The 14,355-nt window shown below is 40.5% G+C and overlaps 1 protein-coding gene across 1 annotated transcript; it reads left to right on the forward strand.

The window, feature by feature from the left end:
• Positions 1-3,686: 3,686 nt before the first annotated feature.
• On the forward strand, positions 3,687-12,326 carry Elspbp1 (epididymal sperm binding protein 1). Its single transcript, XM_021246037.2, has 5 exons — positions 3,687-3,918; positions 4,069-4,206; positions 6,444-6,587; positions 9,731-9,889; positions 12,169-12,326. The coding sequence occupies exons 2-5, from the start codon at positions 4,197-4,199 to the stop codon at positions 12,324-12,326; spliced, it is 471 nt and encodes a 156-aa protein (XP_021101696.2). The 5' UTR covers positions 3,687-3,918; positions 4,069-4,196.
• Positions 12,327-14,355: the final 2,029 nt, after the last annotated feature.

Consider the following 14,355-nt stretch of genomic DNA (forward strand, 5'->3'; position numbering starts at 1 on the left):
GGTTTTGGTGAACACAAAGCCTTCCCAACCACAAGAGCATGGAAAGAGTTTCTTAAAGAAAACTTCTGGGTTCTCAAAAAAGCTAAGCCCATTCACCTAAAAGGCTAAGAACCCACCATTTATTCAGGTAGGAAAAAAAGGTACTTATTAGGGTGTCATCTTTTCTACTTATGATCTTGTTTGATCCTACATCCGTAAGACCACACCCACATTACTGTAGGTAAATTTGGTATCCCCAAGTCCCCTCTGTACATTTCACAAGCAGATTTAGCCAGTACACATTTATTGAATAACTTTAAATTCCAGGCATCGGTCCATTGTATTATGGGTCAGAAATTCAGCTACAAATAAAATCTACACCTTCTATTCAGGATGCTCACAGCAAATGGAAGTTTAGATATATGAACAAATAATCTTTTTCAATTGGTAAGTAGAGATTGTCCCTAATTATTATACACATGAGGGAGAGGATTGATGCAGGGAGTAGAGACAGCAATAGAGGAAAGGCACCCAGTATAGGATAAAGGTTACGAGTAAAACACCAAAGGTAGGAGAGAGCAGGGGGTAAGGTCAAAGAAATGTTAACAGAGTGAGAACAGGCAGGACAGCACAGTGTGGATTATGGAAGATTGTAACCCAGTTAAGAAGATTGTGCCATCTGTTGGATTACTTTGCAGATGGCTAATAGTATTCATTATGTGTTGATTTTTCCTAACAACTCCCACGGATAACCTTAATTCCACATACAAGGGCATTAGCCCTCCCCCTCACCACAGTATCCCATATATTCAGTAGTGTCGATGATGAAGGAAAAACCATTGACAACAACGGTGATAATGGTGATGTTTATGACAATTGATGGTGACCACGATGATCCTGACAGCTAATAGCAGTTAAGCAACAGCGATGCCCCAGGTGTTCTTTACGCACTTTCCAGTTTTGAACTGGTTTAAACATCACAAAAACAAGACCCAACATTTCTGAGACCCAGAGGTGAGAAATGCAGTGTTGCATTAGGATTCCTGCTTGAGTCAACCTAGTGTTGAGGTTGGAAGGTGGAAATCTCCCTTCTCCACTCCATGCAGTTCATCCCTCAGCCACATGTGGCCCTTGTCAGATTATGCAAGGTAAGAATCTTACACAGAACAAAGAATAGGGCAACACAATTATGGAGCCTGAAGACAAAGAGCACATCTTGTCCACCCATAGTAGTAGAAAACTGTTGTAACCACCCCACCATGTCAGTGACTCAGCTCATTAGAAATTCAGATTTATGTGATTGTTCAGTGGAAAACCTCTTCTGTTGGGATCCAGAGAACAAGTTCCTTCTCCTCTGTTTTCACCATTTGCTGGGACCTCAGTACTCTTTGCCCACTCCTCTCTCTCAGTTTCTCCACTTCATTCCTATTAACATTTGAGTCTCTCCTCTGGGAGTTTTTCTGTGCATCCTAAAGTGTTGAACAACATCCTGGCCAAGTGGTAGATTCCAGAGACACAACTGCCAGCCTCCTTCTACCACCAGCTGTAACAACCTAAAATGTCTCCAACGATGTCTACGGTGCCTTGGGAGGTGATCACTGTCCCTTCTTTTCTACTGAAAACCACTGCTCACTATTCAGCTGGCAAATAGAGAAGGAAAATAACAGAGAAGATTGCCCAGAACTAGTTTTGAACCACAAAATGGTAAACATCATCTCTACTCACCATCAATTGTTCACTCAGAGAGCACTTAGCAGAGTTCCTTACTCAGAGACCCCTTCTTGTGCCTTAGAGGGAGGAAAGAAAGGATGAAAATGAAGGAGATAAGGTCAAGAACAGAGCTGTGATCCCAGACTAGTAGATGAGAAAGCTGAGTCTTGTTTCAGTGCAGCTCAAAAAATTTACATTAGATTATTCCTTATGTTGTGCAGGTATGAATTCATGTAATGAGGAGTTTGGGCTAGAATAGTAATTAAGGTACATCTTAGGGACTATTAGTCTCTAGTGCTATTGAGTGGTGAAAAACAATAGGACAGGGCTGGGGATTTAGCTCAGTGGTTCCGGCGCCTGCCTCGCAGCGCAAGGACCTGAGTTCGATCCCTGGTACCAAAAAAAAATAAAAAAAAAAATAGGACATCTCCAATTACGCTCTGTGGATACACTGAGTAAAAGACAAAGTCTTTTCTTTGTTTTTATACTAAATATAAAAAGACTAAGTGTTATGTTTCCTGAGCTGTATACATCCAAGTGTCACCCTCCTTATATTTACTACATCTCCACATCACGAACACTATTATTTACTCAATATTTTCTTTAAATTTTCTCCTTTTTCCTCACTCTAATAAATTCTTTCAAAAAGATTTATGTCGGTTTTGTAATGTCAAAAAGCATTATTCCTGATCATATATAGGAATTACTAATAAAAATAAATTCTATGAAAAAGCTCATTATTAAATTTCACTAGATACTGTTGTCCAAATACAGCTTTGAGCCTTTTTTTTATTAAAAAGGGAGGTTATTAAGTGTTAGAGATATGGTAGAGAAATGCCAGTATTAAATCAAAGTTTTCTATACAATTGGAAGTATTGAAAAGACCATTGGAAAAGGATTTTATACCAGTATGTTTCAAAATTAGTGTGTGTCTCTGTATTGCCTAACACGATCTTGTAATCTCCCCAAATGTGTCTTGTGATGGTGCCCATGCTGTATTCTGACAAACAGAGGCCTGGGGAAGAGTATGCCTTAGGTGCCTTTGCTGTGTGTGAAACTCTTCCCCAGTACTCTTGCTACCAATATAAACTGGACATGCACTTAGATGGCATCAGGAAGTTGGATGCTCAGCTTATGTTAGCCTTCCAACTATCAGATTACTCCCCCAGTCTATGTGGACTGCTCCAACACGATACCTTCGATAGGATGACTTAGGAGCAATAGAAATGTATTTCTCACAGCTGTGACATCCAAGATCACTGCAGATTCAATATTTGATGAAGGCCCTCCTTCACGCTTCACAGACAGCACATTTTTGTTAAAGCCTCACATGTTGGAAGGGCCGAGCAAAATGGCTGAGGTCTTCTTTTTTTTTTTTTAAATAAGAGCTCCATTTGCAAACATGAAGGTGGGCTGGGGATTTAGCTCAGTGGTTCCAGTGCCTGCCTCACAAGCACAAGGTCCCGAGTTTGATCCCTGATACAAAAAAAAAACATGAGGGCTCAGATGCCATAATGTTATCACTTCCAAAAGGCCTCCCTCCAACGACCAGTACCTTAGCTGTCAGGTGTTATGACAGATGGTGTATGGGCCAGCAGTGTGGGCAGTAAAATATTTTACCAACAGTCAAGGAATACAGAAAAGGCAAGAGTTTGTTCAGATCAGAGAATATCATCAAGAGGGACAGCGGGTGAATTCCAAGAAAGGAATCCCACTGTTGGGGATGAGAAGTTGGAAATTGTTTTTAAAAGATTAAAAACCTGGGACAGGGACTGAATTAGCAAATGTAGATATCTAAGAAATCCATTTTTCAGGGTATCTTGTTCCTTGTTAACCTTTCACAAGCATATTGTAAACTTAAGTTGTACATCAGGTTTGCAAACTGTTGCCTTTTTCTTAGGCCTCACACAAGTCTTTTCAGACTTAGGTAAGGATGTCTGTATGCTTTAATTTGGAGGGGAATCAGTAGGAACGAACAGTTCTTGTGATTATTTTTTTATTAGTACATGTTTTCAGTACACAATGATCACATTCATCATGGGGAATTTGTACATGCACATAGCACATCTTAATTCTTTTTCTGTCCCCTTTCCCTCCCCTCCTCCAACCCTTCCCATCTCCACTTTCAAAAGCTCTCTTTCCATTTTTTTCCTGCATTGTTTCCAGCAAACATTAATGTAGTGCCTCCTGAGGACCTTGTGCTGAGCAGGATTGTGTCACCAGAGAAATGTGAGTGCTCAAACTTTAACTCTTTTGTCACCACATTAGGGTTTCCATCTATGAATGGTGGGGGCCCAAACAGACCAAAGTGAGAACCAAACCAGGATGCATCTCATCTATTGTGACTTACCCTTCCTGCTTTGTTCTTCTGTCCATCAGAAGTGAAAGAGGACTGTGTCTTTCCTTTTACCTACAAGGGGTCCGTTTACTTCTCTTGCACCAAAATCAACAGCTTCCTCCCTTGGTGTTCAACCACAGCATTTTATGGTGGCAGGTGAAAATACTGTATGATGGAAGGTGAGTGGCAGAATGCTATAGACCTGGGAGCTTATTAATGTATTTATTTATGTGAATTCATTATAATGTATTACCTAATTTATTAATAATTAATTTTAAATTTATTTTTTACATGTGAACTGCAGGAAGGTACCAGTATTTTACTTCACTAACTTTTGTTAAATAACATTAATATTTTTTATAAAATGTTTTATCAAGATCTTAACTTTATCTCTTGGTCATAAATCAAACAAGATTCTTAGATCCTTATAGATCTGTTGGTGATATAATTGATTTACGTTCAAGACACTATGTAAAAATATACTTCACAGAACTAGAGAAAACAATCCAAAAATTCATTTGGAACCAGAAGAGAACTAGAATAGCAAAAGGAATTTTAGGCAACAGAGACATGGCTGGGGGTATCACAATCCACAACTTGAAACTATACTACAAAGCTACTGTGATAAAAGCAGCATGGTACTGGCAAAGAAACAGACCCAAAGATCAGTGGAATAGATTAGAAGATGCAGAAACAACTCCAGACATACTCAGCCACCTCATCTTTGACAAAGGAGCCAACCACCTTCATTGGAGGAAAGATAGCCTATTTAATAAATGGTGTTGGAAAAACTGGATTTCAACCTGCCAAAGATTTAAACTAGACCCATATCTATCACCATGTACTAAACTAAGATCGAAGTGGATTAAAGATCGAAATATTAAGACAGAAACACTAAACTTGCTGGAAGATAAGTTAGGTAGAACTCTTGAAGACATTGGCATGGGAAAAGACTTTATGAACAAAACCTCAGTAGCACGGGACCTAGCACAAAGAATCAACAACTGGGATCTCATCTTATTAAAAAGCTTCTGCACTGCAAGAGTAACCACCACCAGAGCTAAGAAACAACCTACAATATGGGAAAAAAATTTTAGCAGCTGTAACTCAGACAAAGGTCTACTATCTAGAATATATAAAGAACTGAAAAAATCAGATCTCCCAAATTCAAAGACCCAATACAAAAATGGGCATCTGAAATGAATAGACATTTCTTAGACAAAGAAGTAAAAGCAGCCAAAAAATGTATGAAAAAATGTTCAACATCACTGGTCATTCAAGAAATGAAGATGAAAACAATACTGAGATTCCACCTCACCTCAGAAAGAGTGGCTGCTATCAAGAAATCAACCAGTAACAAATGCTGGCTGGGATGTGGGGAGAAAGGAACCCTTCTCCATTGTTGGTGGGAGTGTAGACTGGTGCAACCACTGTGGAAATCAGTATGAAGATACCTCAAAGAACTAGGACTAGAGGTCTCATTTGACCCAGCTATTCCCCTATTGGTTTTCTTCCCAAGAGAGTTAAAAGGATCATACCACAGCAATATATGTGCACCCATGTTTATAGAGGCACAGTTTGTAATAGCTAAAGCTTGGAAACAGCCCAAGTGTCCATCAACTGGAAACTGGGTATAGAAGATGTGGGGTTTTTTTTTATAAAATGGAGTACTACTCAGCCATAAAGAACAAGAAACTAGACACATTGATAGCTAAATGGATGCATATTGAGGCCATATTCTTAAGTGAAATAAATAGGACACACGTGTAAATACCTAATAGTTTCTCTAGTATGAGAAACTGAAGGTGTAAATAAGGATTAAATTGACTAAAATGAATAATTGATAATTTGAAATAGGAAGAAAAGGTGCAAAGGGGTAGGGGAAGTGGGAGGGGAAGGGGAAAGGAAAGAAGGGAAAGGAAAAATTATGAGAAAAGAAAAAAATGGAAGCGAAGTCTATGTAAATAGGGAAGGGTGGAGGGGGTGAAGGGCACACAGGTAATGGGGAAAAAAATAAGAAACATGATACATCATGTACAGGTACCAGCACCCACTGATAAATGTAAATGTATTGCATACCTAAAATGGACCAATAAAAGAATTTAAGTAAGAAAACACTATGTAAAGTATATTAATCCTTTTGCTTCTCTTCAGATAGTGTGAAGTGTGTTAGATAGGGTTGCTTGGCAGGTGTGAACATCCTAGGTTGAGCTGGGAAGCCCCACTGGAGAAGTTGTGTGGACGAGAGGACACGGAGTAGGCTTTATCAAATGCTTGATGACATGTGTGCAAAAAGTCTCTTCCAAACTTTATATTTGTCCTGTACTTTGATTGTTGATTGACTGATTGATAAAATGACTCTCTCCTGTGAATGGCTAGAAAAAAATGAGTTACTCATGAACTCTGTTCTGTACAGATTACCCACGATGTGTCTTCCCCTTCATCTTTTGTGGAAGGACCTATAACAGCTGCAACTCAGACGGCAGCTTCACAGGAAAGATGTGCTCAGTCACGTCCAGCTTTGATGAGAAGCAGCAGTGGAAGTATCATGAGATGAATGGTGAGCCATGGGAGCCAGAGAGCTGCGTGGTGGGAAGGGGGGTGTTCAACCGTGGTCATCAAGAGGGGATATGTACAACTCAGGGAAGCAGTTCTGGAGACCAAGTTTCTTCCCATAGACCACACCATGACAAGCACAAGAGGCATTTCCTGAGACCATGCTCCCCAAGGCCTCAAAGCCAGCCTGACAACTGGACGTATGATGTAGTCTTAATTTTTTTTTATTATTTGTGCTTTTAGAATTGACAACCAGATCACTCACTGACCGATCCAGCCTATATTTTAATGCACTTTAACATCTAATCTTAATTCTACATTTAATCCCAACTTTGAAGGACCATTTATTTCAGTGGCTTCTGTGCTCTAAATTCTTATCTGAGAGTTTTGCGTACAATATCCTGTTGAATCTTTCCATGGCAGCTCTAGAAGGTCCATTTCCCAACTCACTCCATTCAGTAAATGGTCCCAGTAAAATTTAATCCTTCCCATGGTCATAATGCCAGGCTATACTGGAGTTAGAATTTGAATTCAAGTTCATGCAGCTCCAAAGCCCATGCTCTATGAAAGGTCCTTGTCCACAGCCATACTCCTTTTGCAATAAAAATCTTAATTATGTTCTTCCATTAACATTAAAAATGTCCTAATCCCACATCAAACCATGATTTTATCCTATCTAGCTCTTGGCCTCTATCATTGTGTCCCTAACTCTAAACTAACCTATCCTTACACCCCATCATAATCTTGTATTAATACTTAACCTAACTTTTCATCCAACTTTCTCCATCTCTACTTTGGGCCCTAAATTCCATTATTAATACTCTCATTATTGTCACCATTTTAAATACTAAAACAAATTGATGGATTGATAAGGTAACAGTTTTATGATAGCATAATAGTGCTCTGTACAGTTTTGTCTGTTTCAAATCTTACTGTAACTTAACTCTGACATTAAAATCTAAACTTGTTTATCCTTAATGCTATCTAGGCCACTCAGACTTGTGATGCAAGTAATACATCATTTCAATTTGGATGAGGTAACAAATTATAATTTCCATAAATCACTAAACACATGTGCACCAAAAGGTCCCCCTCAGCTCTGGTTTCCCCCATCACACTGAAAATTTGTTAACTCCTTTGGTCACTTTTATTATCTGTACAATGAGGACCCTGAGGCTGACTTCACAGGGTTATTGTAAACCTTGGAGTTCGCTCTCATGCAGGGTCTCTCATGATGCCACACTAGGTACTCAAGAAACGTGATCTCTCCTCTGCTACCATCAGAGCCACTAGTCTGAAAATGGGCCTTGAATTTGGACTTGAGTTAGAACTCAGAAGTTGTCATATATCCCAGTGTGATCTTGAACATGTTAGTTTTTTTTAAAGGTCACACATAATCTTGTTAATTTAAAGAATCATTGCTGTGTCAGACAGTAGTCTTAAGTACTTCATATGAAATAACTCATATCACCTTCACAATGACCCCTGTGAGATTAATCTAATCATTATTCCCAATTACAGATAGGAAAACTATTTATACAGATTCATTTGTTAAGTGGAAGAGCTGTGATTTGAGGCCAGGAAGTCCCACCTTCAGAACTGTGCTCTCAATCCCTAGTCATTACTGTCTCTAGACTCCAAACCCTTCAACAAATTCTAGCTCTCTGGATAACACCACAAGAAATTATGTTAAGCTTATTGTTTACTAAATGTGTTAGTCAATGTTGTGCTGCCATGACAAAATACCTGAGATAATGAACTTAGAAGGAGAAAACGTTTATGTTGGCTCCCAGAAGACTCAGTCCACAGTGGCTTGCCACCATTTTGGGTCTGTGGTAGGGCAGAACATCGTGGCAGGGAGCACCTGGTGGAGCAAAAGTGGTCACCATACGGCAGTTAGGAAGCAGAGGGAGAGGAAGGACCCAGGGTCCCATCACACCTCCTCAAGGGCACCCCCCAGTGACCTATTTCCTCCAACTGATACCACCTCCTACAGTTTCTACCACCTTCTCAGAACACCACAGGCTGGCAACCAAGCCTTTGGAGCATGGGGTACTCTAGATACAAACCACAACACCAAAGTAAGGGAGATTACAACTTTGACATAATTAATGGAATACTGAAGCAGAGAAGACAAAGCCTGGAAATTAATGAGGTCTGGGGGTCTGGTGGGTCTGGTGGGTCTTTCAAGGTGCGGATGTGATGTGAATTGGGTGTAGGATTGGTGGCCATGGCGAACGGAGGAGAGGAGTTCAGAGAGTCTTGTACAGTGAATGATCTATAAAACTATAATCTACTGAAAAATTTAGCAGTCTATTTTTTACTTTATGAATTGATTGTTGTCAAATTAAAACCACCTCACACCTGTTAGATTAACTGCTATCAAAAAGGTAAAGTATAACAAAGATTGACAAAGATGTGGAAAAAAGAATACCCTTCAATACTGCTGGTGGGAATGTAAATTTGTGTGACCGTTAGGGAAAGCAATATGGCAGTTCCTCGGAGAAACAAAAAGAGATCAACCACATGATCCAGCAATCCTATTTCTAAGTTTATTTCTAAAGAAAATGAAGTTAGCATGTTGAAGAGATAGCTTCACTCCACATTCTCCCATCATTATTCACAATAGCTAAGGTAGGGAAATAACCAATGTGCCCATTAGCAGATGAATGGAGTTTTTAAAAAAGTAATATATATATAAGGCTGAAATACTATACATCCCTTAAAATCAGAAAATTCTATCATTTATCACAACATGGATAAAACTAGAGGACTTAAACTAAGTGAAATAAGCCATATCTAATGTTTATTTAAATCATTTTTCAAAAAGCTCTTAGAATGGACAACAAAGCTATTTGCAACTCTTATTTTCCCTGGCAAGAATTCTCTGGATCAGTGGAGTTTATTTGGCGAAGATCATGGAATGATAAGGTCCTGTTAATGTGGACAGTAAGCTGCATGGTTGTTGATGGTAGTGGTTCTCACTTAACCATAAAGTGTAAATAATATATCACCACAAAGTTGCTTGGAGGGTTCAGTGTGATGTTGCCCTTCACGAACTAAAGTTCAGTGCAGTTTGTGTGTATTAAATGGAAGCCCTTTCCAGCTCCTCCTCTTGACCTGTCAATATTCCATGATCATTTTTAGAGTACGGGGGAAATTCTTTCAGCAAGCCCTGCATCTTCCCATCCAAGTATAGAAATAAGGGGATCTCCGAGTGCCTTGAGGATGAAAGCAACAAGCTCTGGTGTCCAACCACAGAGAACATGGATAAAGATGGAAAGTGGAGCTTCTGTGCAGACACCAGTAATCTGGGGCAGGAGACTGGGTGGGCAAGGGTGGAGTCTTTCATTTAATTACTCAACAAATACCATATGTGGCCCTACTGGGTTTCAGGCACTGTGCTGGGCACTGGGGGTGGGGGTGGGAGTAAGATGATGAATAAGGAGACAGAGCCCCACGCTCACAAATCTGAAAAACAAATAGTGCCAACAATGTATGACTGTGGCTTAAGAACCAAGAGAAAAGTGCCAGAACAAAAATTTCAAAATCTTCAACACCTCTCATACAAATACAGAGTAAACATTATGTTAAGGTTTAAAAAATAATTAATGAGGGAAGCATAGAAAACCAGTTCAGAGGGAGGTAAAGAACACTGAGCTGGAAAAGATTGCTGTTAGATACAAGATCCACTAACATACATCTAAAGAGCAGTCAAGCCTTTGAGGAATCTTTTCTTCCAGGTAGAAATTATTTGCATCCATTGCACAAAAATTATCTACAACCTGTTAATCCTCTACAAGTTACATCTAATAGCTAAAGGGTCTGGGTCTCTAGCCAATAGCAAACAGTAGGTCAGGTAGTTATATTTCCCTAGGGCAGGGATTTGCACCTTTTCTCACACTACTGAGCCAAATCTGGATGAATTCTTATGTTTGTACGACCCCCAATGTAAGAAAAGAGCTCACCTATTTACACGGTTGGGGAAAATCAAAAGAAGGATAATATTTCGTGTCCAGTGCCCATCAAAAGTTTTATTGGAACTCATCCAGGCTTATGGAGCACCATGACTACTGTCCCCCTATGACTGTAGCTGTGACAGAGACTGTATGGTGCACAAGTCCAAAAATATCTACAGAAAAATTATGCTGACTCTGAGCTAGACTATCAGATGGCTCTTAGGGGCTTGTTAGATGATGCTCAACGATGACATTAAAAGGTCACGTCACAGTGTTATGACCTTATTCAAGTTTTGGATCATTTTTTTTGTTAACAAAAGATTTCAAACTGAGATTTAGCAGGGTGGTCAGAGAAGGCCTGGAGAAAGAAAGCTGTAACCCTGGCAATGTGCATTCACTGTTTTGTGCTTGGGCAATGGTCAGCAGGCCCTGTTTTGGTACATTTTGCTCAGGGATGAGCCTTTCCTGATGTACCCCATTTCTTCAGGTTATCCGGGTCTCCATCCCTCATTCAAGGGTCTTCTATGCATCTGGAGCTTTGCAATTCTCTATGATGACTCACGTAGAAGTGAGAGTCAGTTACACTGGAAGAGGCAGTGAGTTATGCTCATTCACTGTAGTTATAATTTATAAAGTCACTGTGAACCCTAAATCACCACTCCTTTGGGGAAATATAGGGTTAGATTCCTACCAGCCTCTGGTCACAGTTTGTCAGTGATCAAGGCGTGACCTTGATTTGGATGTATTTCTGTTCAAAGACATCTTCTTTAGTTGATTCATTCACAGTGAATTCCCAGCCATTAATACTGTAATTCGTGCCTGAACTCACACTGACAGCACCTCCACAGGGGCCTGAAAGACACTTACATGGTATTTTCTCCATAAGGCCCATCCCAGCCTTCCCATGTTTAATAACACTAGTAAACATTTCGACAGTATCCATGTGGGCTGTTGTAAGCAATGAAATTGCCAACATAAACCATGAAAATTTGAAAAGTATGGCACCGGCCCATGAAAAAGAAATTTCCTCACAGTAGGGGACCAGAAATGAGCAGGCAGTATCACCTTGCTTGACTTTAGCTGAGAACATATCCATCAGGGGAGTCAAATTTCTCACTACTGTGTGTGTCTACAAGGTCTGCAGAAGCACCATGAGTATTCATTTGAGGATTTCAAATAAATTTTACTGAGTAGGCAAATTGGCAAATTCAGAATCTATGAAAAATGAGGAGCCACTGAAATTGTTTGGTGAGTGTCTCCACCCCACACTCTGGACATCCTGATGGCAGAACACTCTCCTTCTCTTTCTCCTTCCCTCTCCTTCCTTCTCCTTCCCTCCCAGGATTCTCACTCTGCCCTTCTTCCCCATTCTATCCCCACCACCCTATCCCAAGTCCTGAATCCAGACGGCTTTGCAGAAGAAAACTAGCACATGAAATTCTCCTAATGTATAGTTTGGGGTTAAAACTCATCCTTCCAACAGAAGCCTCTGGACTAAGCCCAAATAGTGCAGCACATGCAGTGTGCACCTGATTTTGAACCTAGGGTGGGCTCTGAACCTCAACCCCCAGCTACAGTATAAAAATCCCAGGAATAACCTTATCCTTATCCCTTTCCTCTCCCTAGGAATTTCCTCAACAGCTCCTGGTTTTCCCTGCCACTTCCCATTCAACTACAAAAACAAGAATTATTTTAACTGCACCACCAAAGGATCAAAAGACAACCTTATGTGGTGTGCAACTTCTTACAACTATGACCAGGATCATACCTGGGTAGACTGCTGATGCTGAGGTGAGAGCCAAGACCAGAAGTGGGTGCATCTCTGATGTGCTGGTGACGTAGGAGCACACCTGGCTGTGTTGCTGGTGGAAAGGTGAAATCTGTTCCTCCCAGCATGTCTGATCAACTGAGGTTCCCAGCAAGGTGGGCTCTGCTTTCTAGAGATAACATAGAGTGGGGGGAAGGCTGCAGCAGCTTCCCAAATTAGAAGGCCGGAGGGAATTAGGATTTTCCTGGAAAGCAGGAGAGCAGAAGGAGGATTATAAAATTCTTTCGAACACCGAAAATTATCATTTCAAGTTGCAGACATGGGAGGCTTTAGGTATGAAAGATTAGAAAAGCAGAATTTCTCAAACAGAAGATGATATAAAAAGACAGACTAGAAAAGGGGATAAACTGGACTTCCTGGCCCTCAGAGGGCTTGGCATCATGTTGCTAATCTATTACCACCATTGAGTAACTGACCAAGGAAAAGGTGTAGGTTTAATTGGCTTCCTTTAGCCTTTGGGGTCCCTCCCAACCTTAGCCCATAAGTCATCCACTATCTCCACAGGACCAAATTAATCTGTCCTCTCATCCAGTCTTTCCCCCTAGCTCTCCCCTCGGGCTAGCTTCAGCATTCTCCAACCTACAGTAATTCTCCCTAGACCTCATGTGTAGAGCAGCTGACCTAAAAACTCTGTATCTTCTGGAATCTAGAAACAAAGAGAAACTCTGTTCATCAATGTGTGGACAAACCATCACTATGCCTCCCTCAAAGATGGAAAATTCCAGTGGTTCAGGCAGCATTTGCCCTTTTGATACACATGGTTTATGGATGATACCAAATTAGTGACTCTTCCTGTGTCATTGTTTAGCAGTAAGAATTATCTCCCCAGAACAGAGGAAAGGTAAAGAAGTGGGTTTAGAACACTGGGTACCATTTCAACAGGGTGGATGTTTAAAATGGCCTGGTGGTCTCCAGTTTGTGGCAAGGCTGAAGTATATTTTTAGTGCCCAGACTCCAAAATTCATTGCAGGCTCCTCGACTATTCCTTCTCCATGCTCATGACAGATGTCAATAATTGATTACAGAATCTAGTTCCCTCCGAGTCCAGATACAAATGCACATCGCATTATTACTGATGTTATTGTTTTCCCTTCCTCTTCCTCTTTCCCCTCCCTCTCCTTCCACTGTTTTTCCTTTACAGCAAGACCATCTATTTGCAGGTGCCTCTCCCACCAAACCTATTGCCACAAAGTTGAAATTGAGAGGTCTACTATTCATTGATTGACACATCTATGAGCCACCTGGGGGGGGCAATCTAACTACTCTCAGTTCAGCTGCTTCCTCTTCTGATTGAGTCTTCGTATCAATACAAACTCACCTTTTTTGTCTATAATGCTAGAGGTGGAACACTGGGCCTCACACATGCTAGGCAAGTGCTTTACCACTGAGTTACATATCCAGCCCTTTTTTATTTTGAAACAGGGTCTCACTAGGTAGCCCAGGCTGGTCTCAAAGTTGAGATCTTCCTGCCTTGGGCTCCCAAACAGCAGAGATTACAGGTGTATGTCAACATATCCGGCACAAAGTCATTTTTATTGAAAATACTGTGTATTTTGAGTCAATGCAGACTTACATCTTGAACTTTGGCATTTGATTCCTTTTTCAGGGAGAAGAAAGACACCTTCAGAGGAAGACTCCACAGTGAGGCTTTTTCATTGCACCTTTCAAACTTAGAAAATCACTTTTTGAAATGCCATACCACTTAGTCACATGGTCCTTACTGAAGAACAGAGGGAAAATGTGGCATAACCACCAATAAAGGAGTTCTAAATCAACCCTAGGGGCTGCCTTTCTCCCTTTTTGAATAAGAGCTATTGTGGATGTGTGGGAAGGAAGAGTTGCTGTCTAGGTACCTGACTCTCATGGTAGAAGATCTGATTCTCATCCCAAGGACCCTCAGAAGTGATTGCAGCCTATTAGCTCTTTCTGGGAAATCACAAATCTGGGTGAAAAATTTGTGGGCACTTATTTTATTATCTACAAAT

This window comes from Heterocephalus glaber, unplaced genomic scaffold, assembly GCF_053883595.1.
Source record: "Heterocephalus glaber isolate CG9 unplaced genomic scaffold, H.glaber_assembly_v1.0 deba00001744, whole genome shotgun sequence".
In the NCBI taxonomy this organism is placed as follows: Eukaryota; Metazoa; Chordata; class Mammalia; order Rodentia; family Bathyergidae; genus Heterocephalus; species Heterocephalus glaber.

Bases quoted from the DNA above. Each gene is read 5' to 3' on its own strand.
- Elspbp1 (XM_021246037.2), top strand. The intron at 6,588-9,730 runs GTGAGCCATGGG...GATCATTTTTAG, and splicing joins GAAGTATCATGAGATGAATG to AGTACGGGGGAAATTCTTTC. The intron at 9,890-12,168 runs GTAATCTGGGGC...TCCTCTCCCTAG, and splicing joins GAGCTTCTGTGCAGACACCA to GAATTTCCTCAACAGCTCCT.